Source organism: Jaculus jaculus, chromosome 13 (genome assembly GCF_020740685.1).
Source record: "Jaculus jaculus isolate mJacJac1 chromosome 13, mJacJac1.mat.Y.cur, whole genome shotgun sequence".
NCBI classification, from domain to species: Eukaryota; Metazoa; Chordata; class Mammalia; order Rodentia; family Dipodidae; genus Jaculus; species Jaculus jaculus.
Genome location: NC_059114.1, coordinates 21906538 through 21919834, shown reverse-complemented (window position 1 = coordinate 21919834; position 13297 = coordinate 21906538). Strand labels below are relative to the sequence as shown.

Below are 13297 nucleotides of genomic sequence, written 5' to 3'. Positions count from 1 at the left end.
GATCCCAGTGTACCCATACCCCCTCTCCGCCCCCCACCCCACATATGCGCACAAATAAATAAATAAAAAAAAATCTGTTTTGAAAAAGTACTTGAGGGAGCCAGGGGTGGTGGGGCACACCTTTACTCCCAGCACTCAGGAGGCAGAGGTAGGAGGATTGCCATGAGTTCAAGGCCAGCCTGAGACTACATAGGAAGTTCCAGGTCAGCCTGGGCTAGAGTGAAACCCTACCTCAAAAAACTAAAATGAAAACCAAAACCAAAAAAAAAGGGACTTGAGAGTTGGAGAGATGGGTCAGTGGTTAAGGCACTTGCCTGCAATGTCTAGGACCCAGGTTTGATTCTCCAGGACCCACGTAAGCCACATGCACAAGGTGGTGCGTGTGCCTGGAAATCATTTGCAGTGGCTGGAGGCCCTGATTTGCCCATTCCCTATATTCCTCTTTCCCTCTCTCACAAATAAGTATTTAAAGAAAAAGCACTTGAGGCCCAGTAAGCCAAATACCACATGTTCTCTTTCATATGTGGATCCTAGTTAGGAATGTTTAGACTTGTGAGTTGAAGTAAAAATCAGTGGCAGAGGCCTCTAAGCTAGAAAGGGAGGGAGGAGAGGGGAGGACTGAAGGGGATGGTATTGTATATATGTAAGTAGAAGAACAGATTACCGGGGAATGGACTAAGCGAGGTCAGAGAATGAGACTGAGTAAAGGATAGGTGTGGGGGAAGGGTTATTCAAAATCTAAGATGGTATGAATAAGCCATATGTAAACCTACTTTTTTGGACAATGGCACACCCAAAAGCCATAGATTGTTACTAGTAAAATTGCAGTGCCAGGGATGGAACACCTTCCAGTGATTTGTTGGCCACAGCGGTCCTTGTTACCCCCAAAATATTATAGGCCATTGCCAATGCTCTTGGTTTCCCACCAGGAATATATGGAAAGACCCTACTGCTGAAGACTCCATATTCTTGGACTACAAGACCACTGACAAATCAAGCTGGAGCTGAGCTGAAAACCTACCTGTTGACCAGCCAACAGAAAACTGGAAAAAGCTATGCTGCATGCAGCTCCATGGGAGACAGAAGTCATCAGTGTAGATAAACAACAGTGGACACTGAAAGCCTTAGGTTTGGCCAGCTAGGCCAAATGAGCCAACAGGTGCAATAGTGGCATCTCTGTTATGGTGGAAACCAGCTGCTCTCTAATTGTACTAGAGGTCCACTCCACGGGAGAGAATACACCCTTGGTACTGAAAACCTACTCAAAAGCCGATGGTGGGGGAAGGTCATGAGTCCTAATGGTGTAACACCTGCTGGTGTCTGGCTAAATGCATATATTATGCTCATCAAACTGGCCTGTAAGCACTTTTTAAAAGATTTTTTAAAATACTGTATTTATTACTTGAGAGAGAAAGGGAATGAGACAGAGAGATGGGGGGGGGGGGACGGAAAAAAAATGGGCACACATTGCCACTAGCCAGGGCAAACTAACTCCAGACACATGGGCCACCTTGTGCATCTGGCTTTATGTAGGTACTAGGGAACTGAACCTGGACCCTTTGACTTTGCGGGCAAGTGCCTTAACTGCTAAGTTATTTCTCCAGCCCTGTAATCACTTTTCTTAATATTCACACCCACATACCAATGCTACTCTCACTTTTGGTTAAGAAGCTTCTTTTTTCAGATGGCAGTGATCTCTGGGATGGCTCAAAAGGCACCACAGTACTGAAAAGAAGCAAAAGAGGAGTGCTCAGCACAGAACATCTCTATCACACCTTCCAAGGCTCAGGGCTCATTGCAGAAGAGGTGGTGGAAAGAATGTAAGAGCCACAGCTAGGTATGGTGGAGCACATCTTTAATCCCAGCACTGGGGAGGTATAGGGAGGAGGAGTACCCTGAGTTCAAGGCTACCCTGATACTACACAGTCAATTCCAGGACAGCCTGGGCTGGAGCGAGACCCTACCTCAAAACAAAACAAAACAGGGCTGGAGGGATGGCTTAGTGGTTAAGGTGTTTGCCTACAAAGCCAAAGGACCCAGGTTCAATTCCCCAGGACCCACATTAGCCAGATGCACAAGGGGGCGCATGTATCTGGAGTTCATTTGCAGTGGCTGGAGGCCCTGGCATGCCCATTCTCTCACTCTCTCCTTCTTTCTCTGTCAAATAAATAAATAAATCAAACAAAAGAAAGTAAGAGCCAAAGGAAGGGTAGGAATGCTTACAATACAATGTACCAGACACAAAATGGCCTGGATTTCTATGACCTCACAGTGCCTGTTACGACCTACACAAGACTTCATAATAGGAGGAAAATACGATGACATCAAAACAAAATAGAGGGGCTGGAGAGATGGTTTAGTGGTTGACGTGCTTGCCTGTGGACCCTAAGGACCCAGGTTCAATTCTCCAGGTCCCATGTAAGCCAGATGCACAGGGTGGCACATGCGTCTGGAGTTCATTTGCATCGGGTAAATGCCCTGGTGTGCCCATTCTGTCTGTCTCCTGCCCCTTTCTGTCTCAAATAAAAAAGAGAGACTATTTGGGGGGGGGGATATCATGGAACATGGATTTATGATAGGGAAGTAAGGGAGGGGAGGGAATTATCATGGTTTATTGTCTATAATCATGGATGTTGTCAATAAGTTTTAAAAAAAGAAAAAGTGCTTGACAATTTTGAAACATCTATGAAGCTGTCAATACTATTGTTTGTCTGGTTTTCTTTTCTTTTTTTTTTTTTTTTTTTGAGATAGGGTCTTGCTAGTGGCTTAAACTGGCTTCAAACTAGAGATCCTCCTGCCTCAGTCTCCTGAGTACTGGGCTTACAGGTGTGCAATATCATGGCTGGCTTAATTCTTCCAAATAACATTTCCCCTCATTTTTGGGTACCAATTAGAGAATCCAGTCCAGTATTTGTATGTATGCATGCATGTCTCCTCTGATGGAAATGAGTCTTCTCGTAGCCACCCAACTCCCTACTGTTTTGATGCCTAAATGTTATCAGATCTCAGATACCTCTTCCTTCTAGTTCACGGCCCCAACTGATTCTGGCACCCTCCACCTCCTCTCTGATCCTTCCCCAAGGGTTCCATACCTCGGTGACGTTGAACGGGGCTCCTCGTAGCTTCACAGTGTAGGGAGTGGTGGGATCCTTCTGGTTGGCTGGTTTCCCTGCCTGAGTTATGGACAAGAACAAGGAGGAATGGCCAGTAAGCAGCTGTCACAGCAGATGATGGCATGGATACCCTGGTATAGAAAGGGGTGTCTGCGCCAGGGGGAGCTAGACACACTGGAGCTAACGACTCACTGTGAACCAAGCCCAGGCAGAGGTCGAGGCAACAGTGACAGAGCCTCCAATGCTCACAAGAGGGCTGTGCACTGTGCCCAGCAAGCCGCAGGCACAGCAATGCAGGAGCCCTAGATTTGGTGACACCTGCAATGCTGACGCAGAGCCTCCTCGTGCCGCACTGTGCCCAGCACCTTTCATGTCCACCTGAGCAGTGCGATTCCACAGGGAGACTACAGGAACCAGGGAAAACCCAGGCTGGTCTCTTGCCTCACCGCCCAGACTCACACACACACCTTGTCTGCAGCCTCCTGAGGCCTTCTGCTCCCAGGCAGGGATCCCTGGCTTGCACACTCCTGCTTGGCTGGAGCAGCAGGGGAGCCCTCCTCTTCCTCCTCCTCCTCGGACTCACTGCCTTCGTCACAGTTCACTGCCTCGTCTTCACTGTCCTCGTCCTCCTCCCCTTCTGAGGAGGACACCTCAGCTTGCACCATCTTGGATTTCAGGTAGTCCATGTCTGACAGCTCCTTCTGCACAGCTGCCTTTGGCTGCAGGCCTTGTTCCTCTGGAGAAAGGAGACCAGCAACTTCAGAGCGCAAGCCAAGACCTGCACCAGCTGAGGGTAGGCTACCAACTCAGGAATGGCTGGAGGTGACACACCTACCACACGCAACCCCAGTGAACCCTCTGAGAAGCAATGCCGATGGCACCAACACCCAATGGAGTTAATGCCTGACGGCACTACCCAGGCTGCAGAAGACTTGGCATTGTGTGTGCCACCCACCAAGAGTGCCATGGCTCTCTGCTACCAGCCTGGCCTTCTCCACAACCTCCTTTACATGTTATCTTTGTTTATTCATTAAGAAAAGAAAAATTAGCTGGGCGTGGTGCCGCACGCCCTTAATCCCAGCACTCAGGAGGCAACGGTAGGAGGATCGCTGTGAGTTTCAGGCCAGCCTGAGACTACACAGGTCAGCCTGGGCTAGAGCGAAACAAGATCCCCCCACTGCAAAAAATAATAATAATAAATATCTTGTGTATGTGGAAGTGAGCGTCATGAACGTGCATATGCAGTGCTCAATGAAGACTGGCCCAGTGACAGGCAGTGACAGGAACTGCCTGGGCATACCTGCAGGTGGGCTGCTTACCCTGCTGAGAACTTGAGGGCAGCGACCACCTGGCCCACCCAGAGGCCCATCAGCCCAAGGCTAGACACAGGCCTGTGGGCATGCCAGGTGTGCCTCTGGCCCCGGGCACACCCCCCCTCACCTTCTTGCTCCTCCTCGCTCTCCTGCCCTGAGTCGGAGTCAAAGTTCAGGTAGTCACTGGCTGGCTTATTCTTCCCTTTCGGGGGCTCAGTGTCCAGAGCATCGTTGGCCCACGTGGCCACCTGGGCCCTGTTCTGGTGAACGGACAGGAACTCCTGGAAGTCGCCATCTTCCTTCAGCTATGGGGAAGAGGGAGAAGAGGCGAGAGGATTTAGGCAGAGCTCAGCCCCTCTAGCCCACCTTCTCTCAACTCCGTGTGGCCTTCCGTCTTGGTCACAAGATGCTCACCTTCTCCAGTTCACTTGGCACTTTTTTCTTGCTGTGGTCCTGGAAGCAGAAGGCAGGCACTGAAGGTCACAGTGGGGAAGGGGACAGAAGCGCATCGCCCTAGGTGGGCCCACTTTCTGGAACTTCTCTCCCAGTGAGACCACCCTGCCATCACGCACAGGGCTGGGGGAGCACCGCGTACTTTCTTAGCATCGGGGGTTACAGAGTCGTGGGACAGCTGCTTGGGCTGGCTGGGCTTCTGGGCATGTTTGCTCCAGGCTCGGGGCTTCGTTGGATCTCCGAAAGACTTGCAGAACTCCACCTGTGTGTGTGAGAGAGGGAGATTTCCACACCTGCTGTGGCACCAGACACGAGTATCCTGCCCTGGAATTCAGGTTCTATAGTTGCCACTGTCCTGCTGCATCAGTTAGCGCAAATTAATGTCAACCCCAGCCTTGGCTTCAGCCACCAATTTTTGGGTCACCTCCACATGATGGGTCAAAACAAGACCTCACTACTACCGTGTGGCTCAGTGGAGGTGCTGTGGCCCATCACTGGGCTCTGAATACTCACGCTCGTGCCCACGTTAGTGCGGCTCTTGCCTCTGGCAGACGAGCTGCTTGCTGCAGTCGGCAGTGACTACTGGGAGACTGAACACCTGTCCAAGCGCCGAGAATGAGTGACTGCGGCGTGCTCACGGCTAAGTGAGACACCGGTGAAGCCCTCTAAGGCTCAGGGAGCACTGAGGAAGAGGTGGTGGAAAGGATGTCAGAGCCAAAGGACTGGGGGCGGGGGGCTGCGGAAAGCTGCCTTCAGACATGACGTGGCCGTGGCGCTCGTGACCTCTCAGCAGCTGACATTACCTGCACCAGACCGGCACAACGTGGGGCCCATCATGGGTGATGAAGGGGGAAAAAGTGACTTCAAAATAGAGGAGGACTAGTTGGAAAGGAGGGGTTCAGTGGAAGGGGGACAAAAGAAGGTACTGGAAGGCCATTATGATCAAGATACACGATATACATGTATGCAAATTTTCAGTTAAAAAAACAATAAGCCCTCAAGCAATTCTTAGGCACTTGAAAACTTTTGTACCACGGAGTGGGCCACAGCCCTCAGGCTGAAGGAGGCCAGACTTGGGATGTGAATGCTGAGTGTAAGACCAAGTGGCATCAGTGTCGATGGCCAGGTAAGGGTTAAGACCCTCCCAGACTCACTGTGATCCGGGACGTGTCGATAAAGCTCCTGTTGAAATGGCTCAGCGCTGCCTGGGCCTCTTCCTCAGACTTGAAGCCAATAAAACCAAACTTGCGGAACTTGCCATCTTTGGTGAACTTCAGGCTGCAGTCGGTCAGCGTGCCGAAGGCGGCGAAAAGCTGCCGGAAACGCTCTGCCTTCATCTAGGGTAGAGGGTGTCATGAGGAAGGAACCCAGTCCCCAGAGCAAAGGGACAAAGAGCAAACGGGCTGGAAATCCAAATGCCCCAGGATTCTCCATGGCAACCAGGGGAGAGCAGGTGGTAAAGTGTGCTTTCCTAAGAGGCCAGGTCCCAGCTTTGAACCTGACTTCAGCTGTGGGACCTTGAGCAGGCCTATTCCCTAACTGAGGAGAAAAGGAGACCCAGGGTGGGGGACGATGCCCTCACCCTGCCCTACAGGGCCTGCCGCAAGGACAGGATCAATTACAGCATTGGCAATATGGTGGGACACGGAAGGTGCCTAACCAAGGCTTGTCAAAATAATTAAGTGAGAGGCTGGGGAGATGGCTCAGCAGTTAAAGGCACTGGCTTGCAAGCCTGCTGGCGTGAGTTCGATTCCCCAGCATCTTACTGCACCTTTGTCAATGGGAGGCACAGCCAGGGGGATCTGGGAGCTTGTGGGCCAGAGAGACTAACACAGCACTGACAAAACAGCAGCAGAGTCTGTCACATGAAAAAGATGAAAAAAAGGGACGAAACACCCTGAGGTTATCCTCTAACCACCACATGAGTACCACGAACCCCTCTAACACATGCACATAAAAAAGCTGGGTGTGGTGGCACACGCCTTTAATCCCAGCACTGGGGAGGCACAGGTAAGAGGATCATCATGAGTTGGAGGCCACCCTGAGACTACACAGTGAATTCCACCTCAGCATGAGCTAGAGTGAAACTCTGCCTTGAAAAACCAAATAAACAAATAAATAAAGACAGACAGAAAGAAAGAAAGAAAGTGGGTAAGTTACTTAGGGCTAGTGACATGGCTCAGAGGTTAAGGCACTTGCCTGTAAAGCCTAAAGACTTTGGCTCAATTCCCCAGTACTCACATAAAACCTGATGTATAAAGTGCCACGTGCATGTGAAGTTTGTTTGCAGTGGCCAGAGGCCCTAGCACACCTATCTGTCTCTGCTTGCAAATAAATAAAAATGTATTTTAAAAAATAAAGTGACTGAATATGGTAAACTATATAAATGCTGACTGTGGGGGAGAATAATGGGGGCCACCAAAGATGCCCACATCCTGATCCCCAGAAAATGATTACATTATATACACGATATATATGAACCCCGGCTGGCCTTGAACTAGAGATCTTCTGCCCTCCCACCCCAGTCGAGTTCAGAGATTGCTGGTGTGGTCAAGCAACTGCAAAAAGGTTTTGCAAATGTGATTAGTAATTTTTTGTGGGCTGAAGAGATGGCTTAGTGGTTAAGACAGTTGCCTGCAAAGCCAAAGGACCCAGGTTCAATTCCCCAGGACCAATGTAAGCCAGATACACAAGGTGGCACATGCATCTAGAGCTCATTTACAGCAGCTGAAGGCACTGGCATGCCCATTCTCTCTCTCAAATAAATGAACTAATTAGTTAATTAATTTTAAAAATAAATCTTTTTGTTTATTCAAAGTAGCTAAGCTTTTCACTCTTTTTCACTGTAGCCAGGCTGATGTTGACCTCACTCTGTAATCACAGGCTGGCTTAAATCTTACCATAATAATCCTACCTTTGCCTCTCAAGGATTAAAGGTGTGTGCCACAAAGCCCGACATGATTAAGAATGACTAGAGCAGGGCACCACACCTTTAATCCCAGCACAGAAACAGAGGAAGGAGGATCATGTGAGTTGAAGGCCACCCTGAGACTCCATAGTGAATTCCAGGTCAGCCTGGGCTAGAGTGAGACCCTACCTCAAAAAAAAAAAAAAAAAAAAAATCTTGACATGGGCTAGAGAGATGGCCTAGCAGTTAAGGCGTTTGCCTGCAAAGCCAAAGGACCCAGGTTCAATTCTCCAGGACCCACATAAGCCACATGTACAAGTTGACACATACATCTGGAGTTTGTTTGCAGTGGCTAGAGGACCTGGTGTGCCCATTCTCTATCTGTCCCCCAATAAATAAATAAATAACCCTTTTAACAAGGTACCCCTCTCCAGAGGCAAGCATTAAATTAAAAAAGTTAAAAAAGAAAAAAAATCTTGACATGATACACAACTATACTCTCAGCACTGGGAAGCAGAGGCAGGATGATTACATGTCTGAAGCCAGACTGGGCTACATAGCCAGACATTGTCTCAAAGCCAAACTTATTTTGGCTGTTGGTTTTGCTGAGCACCCCCTCGTCCCCACCATTTCACACACAAATCTCTCAGTTTGGGTTTAGAAAACTCAGTGAGTGGTGAAAGTAGCCTGGCTGGTATGAGGAATGATGGGAAGCTAGGAGCCAGCTCTCTGTCACTGGGACTTTTTAAACATGTCCTCCTAAGATTACAGGTGTAGCACACTTGCCTTTGAAACAAGTTTGAAAATGCAAGAAGAACTCAGAAGCTTTGGCAACCCAGGAGGAAGTGTTCTAATGTCCTTCGTTTCCCCTTAACTAGTTCTGATCTCATCAAAATCATATAATCCTTCTGCCTTACCCCTAGAAGTAGCTGGGATTAACAAGTGTGCACCTCTCTTTTGAATTCATTTTACAGTGGAGAAAATGATATACCTGAGGTCTCCAGAATCAAGGGCTCTAACTCAGCTCAGGACAACGATTGCACTTTATTTTGTTATTTTTAAAAATATTTATTTATGGAGTCACAACACCAGCAAGGGAACTGGTTCTCAGGAATAAGCCTTGTGCCATAGACGAAAGAGACTCTGGGAAGTGGTGAGGAAGATGGACAAAGCACAGGCTGGTTGACCAACCATTCCGTTCCATGGAATAGTCGCTGAGCACTTGTATGCATTGTTTCACTTGAGGACACGGTAACCTATTACAACTTGTATTATCACTGCTGAGTGTCAGGTGATAAAATGAGCCTGGCTAACACAGCTCGCCTTGCTAACACAGCTCGTGAAAGTCAGGACATGAGCTGGTCCTGTTAGACTTCACATCAACACACCTGACCCTGAGATGGGCTGGCCATCAGCAAAGTTGGGTTTGAAATCTGACTCTTCCACTACAGCTGTGTATCTTGGAATCATTTCTGTGAAATTTTATTACAAATATGAATGATGGGCTGGAGAGATGGCTCAGCAGTTAAAGGCGCTTGTTGCAAAGCATTAACAACTGACTTCGATTCCCCGATACCCACGTAAAGCCAGATGCCCAAGGTGGTGCATGTGTCTGGAGTTCATCTGCAGTGACAGGAGGCCCTGGCATGCCCATTCTTTCTCTCTCTGGCTTTGACACAAATAAATATTTTTCAAAAATATGAAAATACCGGGCATGGTGGAGCACGCCTTTAATCCCAGCACTCGGGAGGCGGAGATAGGATTGCTGTGAGTTCAAGACCACTCGGAGACTAATTCCAGGACAGCCGGGACTAGAGTGAAAACCCTACCTCAGAAAAAGGAAATGAAGATAATACTCATGGTGAAGGATTTTGTGAATATTCAAATCTTTAGCTACATTGTACTGTCTAATGTAGCAGCCCCCGGTCATGTGAAGTACAGCTACTTAACTTGGATTGCAATGGTCTGAACTGAGTGCAAGGTGCTATAACTATAAAATATGAAATTACTGCCGGGCGTGGTGGCACATGCCTTTAATCCCAGCACTTATTAGGCAGAGGTAGGTGGATTTCTGTGAGTTCGAGGCCACCCTGAGACTACATAGTGAGTTCCAGGTCATCCTGGACTAGAGTGAGACCCTACCTCAAACCCCCCCCCAAAAAAGAAATTACTATTCAAGGACGTAAAATATCTCAATTATTTTTCATGTTCAAGATTCAGAAATTATAATACTTTTGTTATACTGGATTCAATAAATAATTTCTGAAATTAAAAAAATTATTGTGAGGGGAGAGAGAATGCATGTGTACGGGCATGCTAAGGACCGCTTGCCACGGTAAACTAACTCTATGTGTATGCGTCACTTTGTGCACCTAGCTTTTATACGAGTACTTGGGAAATGAACTTAGGCCTTCAGCTCTGCAAGCAAGCACCCTTAACTGCCAAGCCAACATCAACCCAGGCCCCTCATTTAAATTTTAATAAACTTTTTTGTTTATTTTTATTTATTTATTTGAGAGCAACAGACAAAGAGAGAAAGAGGCAGATAGAGACTGAGATTGGGCGCGCCAGGGCTTCCAGCCACTGGAAAAGAACTCCAGACGCATGCACCCCCTTGTGCATCTGGCTAACGTGGGTCCTGGGGAAGTGAGCAGTGGACCAGGGTACTTAGACTTCACAGGCAAGGGCTTAACCGCTAAGCCATCTCTCCAGCCCCTCATTTAAATTTTTATTTTATGTGTTTTTGAGGCAGGTTCTCTTTCTAGCCCAGTATAACCTGAAACTCAGATCTTACCACAGCCTTCAGAGCGCTGGGATTGGAGGAATGTGCCACCACACCTAGCTGTTTCTTGGAAATGAAGTACCATGTAGCTCAGGCTGCCTTCCAACTTGCTCTGTAGCTGGGAATGACTCCTGATAATTCTTCCCAAATTTCAGGATTCCAGGTGTATACCACCACACCCTACTTGATCTTATATACTACTGCACTATGTGAAATGTTTTAATCATGTCAAGGTCCTTCCCACCCAGCAAGGAAAAAAGAAGGCTTTTTTCCTTTTCCTTTTTTTTGAGGCAGGATCTTGCTCTAGCCAAGGCTGACCTGAAATTTGCTATGTAGTCTCAGGCTGGCCTCGATCTCACAGCCATCCTCCTACCTCTCCCTCTTAAGCGCTGGGATTAAAGACCTGTGCCACTATGCCCAGCAAGGGGGAGGGGCGAATACTGGCGCACTGGGGCCTCTAGCCACTGCAAATAGACTCCAAATGCATGTGCCACCCTGTGCATCTGGCTTTACGTAGGTACTGAGTAACTGAACTAGGGTTGTTGGCTTTATAAGCAAATGCCTTTACTGTTGAGCCATCTTCCCAGCCCCAGAAAAAAAAAAATTAAGTCCAAAGCAAGAAAAGAGAAAGAGCTTTGCATTCTTTCTGAGAGATAATCCAGGAATGGCTCTTTCTATATTTGGGCATGAATCTAGTTGAGGCTCTTTATCCAAGAACTTAGTGTGTAAGCCTATCTATCCATGAAGAGGCAGAGGCCCTCCAGTACACATCATCTAGTCAGTCAGTCAGTCAGTCAGTCTGTCTCTCTCTCTCACACACACACATATTCACGTCTTCATTTATCCAGTGTGCCTACCAAGTCCCAAGTTCTGGGCTGGGCTCTAGGCAAGCAGAAATGTATGGCTGGGTCCCCCTTCTCCACCTAATGGATAAATAATAACAACTCCCTTCACATCACTGGACATTTCTACCTCCAGTAAAGACGAGGAAAAGCCAGGCGTGTGCATGCCTTTAATAATGTCAGCACTCAGGAGGCAGAGGTAGCAGGAGCACTGTGAGTTCGAGGCCAGAGAACAAGATCCTACCTTAACCAACCCCCTCCAAAAAAAAAAAAAAAAGACCATCGTTTGTTGTCTGTAAGTATAGAAGTTGTCAATAAAATATATATGTAAAGAGAGAGAGAGAGACGGGGCAGGTCCTCCGAGTCCTCTCCCCACGAGCTTTGCCCAAAAGTCCCCGAGTGCGGCAGCATTCAGTCCACCGTGGGAGGCGGGCGCTGGGTACAGGGTCCTCGAGGACCAGAGCCATCCGGCTGAGAGTCCACCAAGTCGAATACCACCACCAGCAGCAGCTGCAACAGCAGCGCGGGCCCGGAGGTCGGGCGGAGAGGCGCCCGGGACCCGCCCCCGTGCGCTCCGCGTCTCCCGCGTCCCGGCCCTGAGCGGAAACCCCTCCCTTCTCCCGGCCGCCCCTGGCCCGGACCAGCGGCTCCCGGACGGCCCACCTCAAGGGTTCAGGACCCGGATCTCCACTCACCCCATTTGGGAGGTTCTTCACGATCAATCGCGACATGACGCCGACGACCCCACGCTCCAGATGCCAGCACCAGCGCACGGCGTCCTCTCACGGCCCGCACGCCGCACCGCTGGGCGCCGCCATCTTTGCCAGGTCACGTGGCGCAGCCTCGACCCGCCCCTCCCGGAAGTGGGCGGGGCCAAACAGACCCGGCGGAGGACATCCCACCCTTAGGCCCAGGCCTGAGCGCACGGACACTGCGCAGGCGCCCTTTCTGTAGCCGCTGCAAGGCCGGGCAATGCCTGCAGGGGGCGCGGGTTCCTAGCATCCGTGGAGTATTGCTGAAGCTGTGAGCAGAGTTGAGCGGACCAGTTCGCTATTTATTTTATTTGATTATTTATTATTTTAGTTTAGTTTTATGATCTCACTTTTCCAATTTAATTTTGTTATTTAGTCCAAAGACATCTCTGCAAGTGGCAAACAGAGTAAGAAGTCTGACGCTTAGAGAAGCTGGCGGTCACCATGATTCAGTGACGGAGAATGTCAGTGAATATCAGAAGGTAAACTAAGGACCAGAGGAGTGAAACACCTTGCTCAAAGTCTTATAGCTACTAAGTAGAAAAGCCTTAAAATTTTAAAAATATTTATTTTAGTTATTTATTAGAAAGAGAGAGACCAGACAGACACAGAGCAAATGGGCATGACAGTGCCTCCAGCCACTGCAAACTCCAGACTCATGTGCCACCATGTGCATCTATCTGGCTTAATGTGAGTACTGGGACATCAAACTTGGGTCCTTAGGCTTTGCAGGCAAGCACCTTAAGTGCTAAGCCATCTCTCCAGTCCTAAAATATTTATTTGCATGCACTTGTGTGTGTGTGTGTGTACATGCATGCCAAGGCTTTCTTCCCACTGCAAACGAACATCAGACACTTGCACTACATTTCTGCATCTGGCTTAGGGAATTGAACCTGGACTTGGCGGGCTTTGCAAACAAGCGCCTTTAACCGCTGAGCGGTCTTCCAAGCCCCAAGGCTGATATTTGAACTGAGGGCTGCCTGGCACCCTACAGTGAGTGCTGACAATGTCCACTCTTACCCTCCGAGAATTCTGTAGTCTCCCGCTCCACAATGTGGAAGCCAAGAATACTGTGGTAGTAATTCTATATGTTCCTAGGGTTCAAGGGCATAAGATTGTAAAGTTCCTAGGATA

General features: G+C 48.8%; 1 protein-coding gene across 1 annotated transcript in view; it reads right to left on the bottom strand.

The window, feature by feature from the left end:
- The window catches only part of LOC123454115 (probable RNA-binding protein 19), a 53067-nt gene extending 40829 nt beyond the window's left edge, over positions 1–12238 (bottom strand). The window contains exons 1-7 of the mRNA XM_045132254.1: positions 12107–12238; positions 6034–6216; positions 5022–5141; positions 4841–4879; positions 4554–4731; positions 3581–3849; positions 3093–3173 (exon numbers count right to left, since the gene is read on the bottom strand). Coding sequence (XP_044988189.1) covers positions 3093–3173; positions 3581–3849; positions 4554–4731; positions 4841–4879; positions 5022–5141; positions 6034–6216; positions 12107–12142 — 906 coding nt within the window. The 5' untranslated portion in view covers positions 12143–12238. The remainder of the gene's footprint in view (positions 1–3092; positions 3174–3580; positions 3850–4553; positions 4732–4840; positions 4880–5021; positions 5142–6033; positions 6217–12106) is intronic.
- Between the last annotated feature and the right edge of the window lie 1059 nt (positions 12239–13297).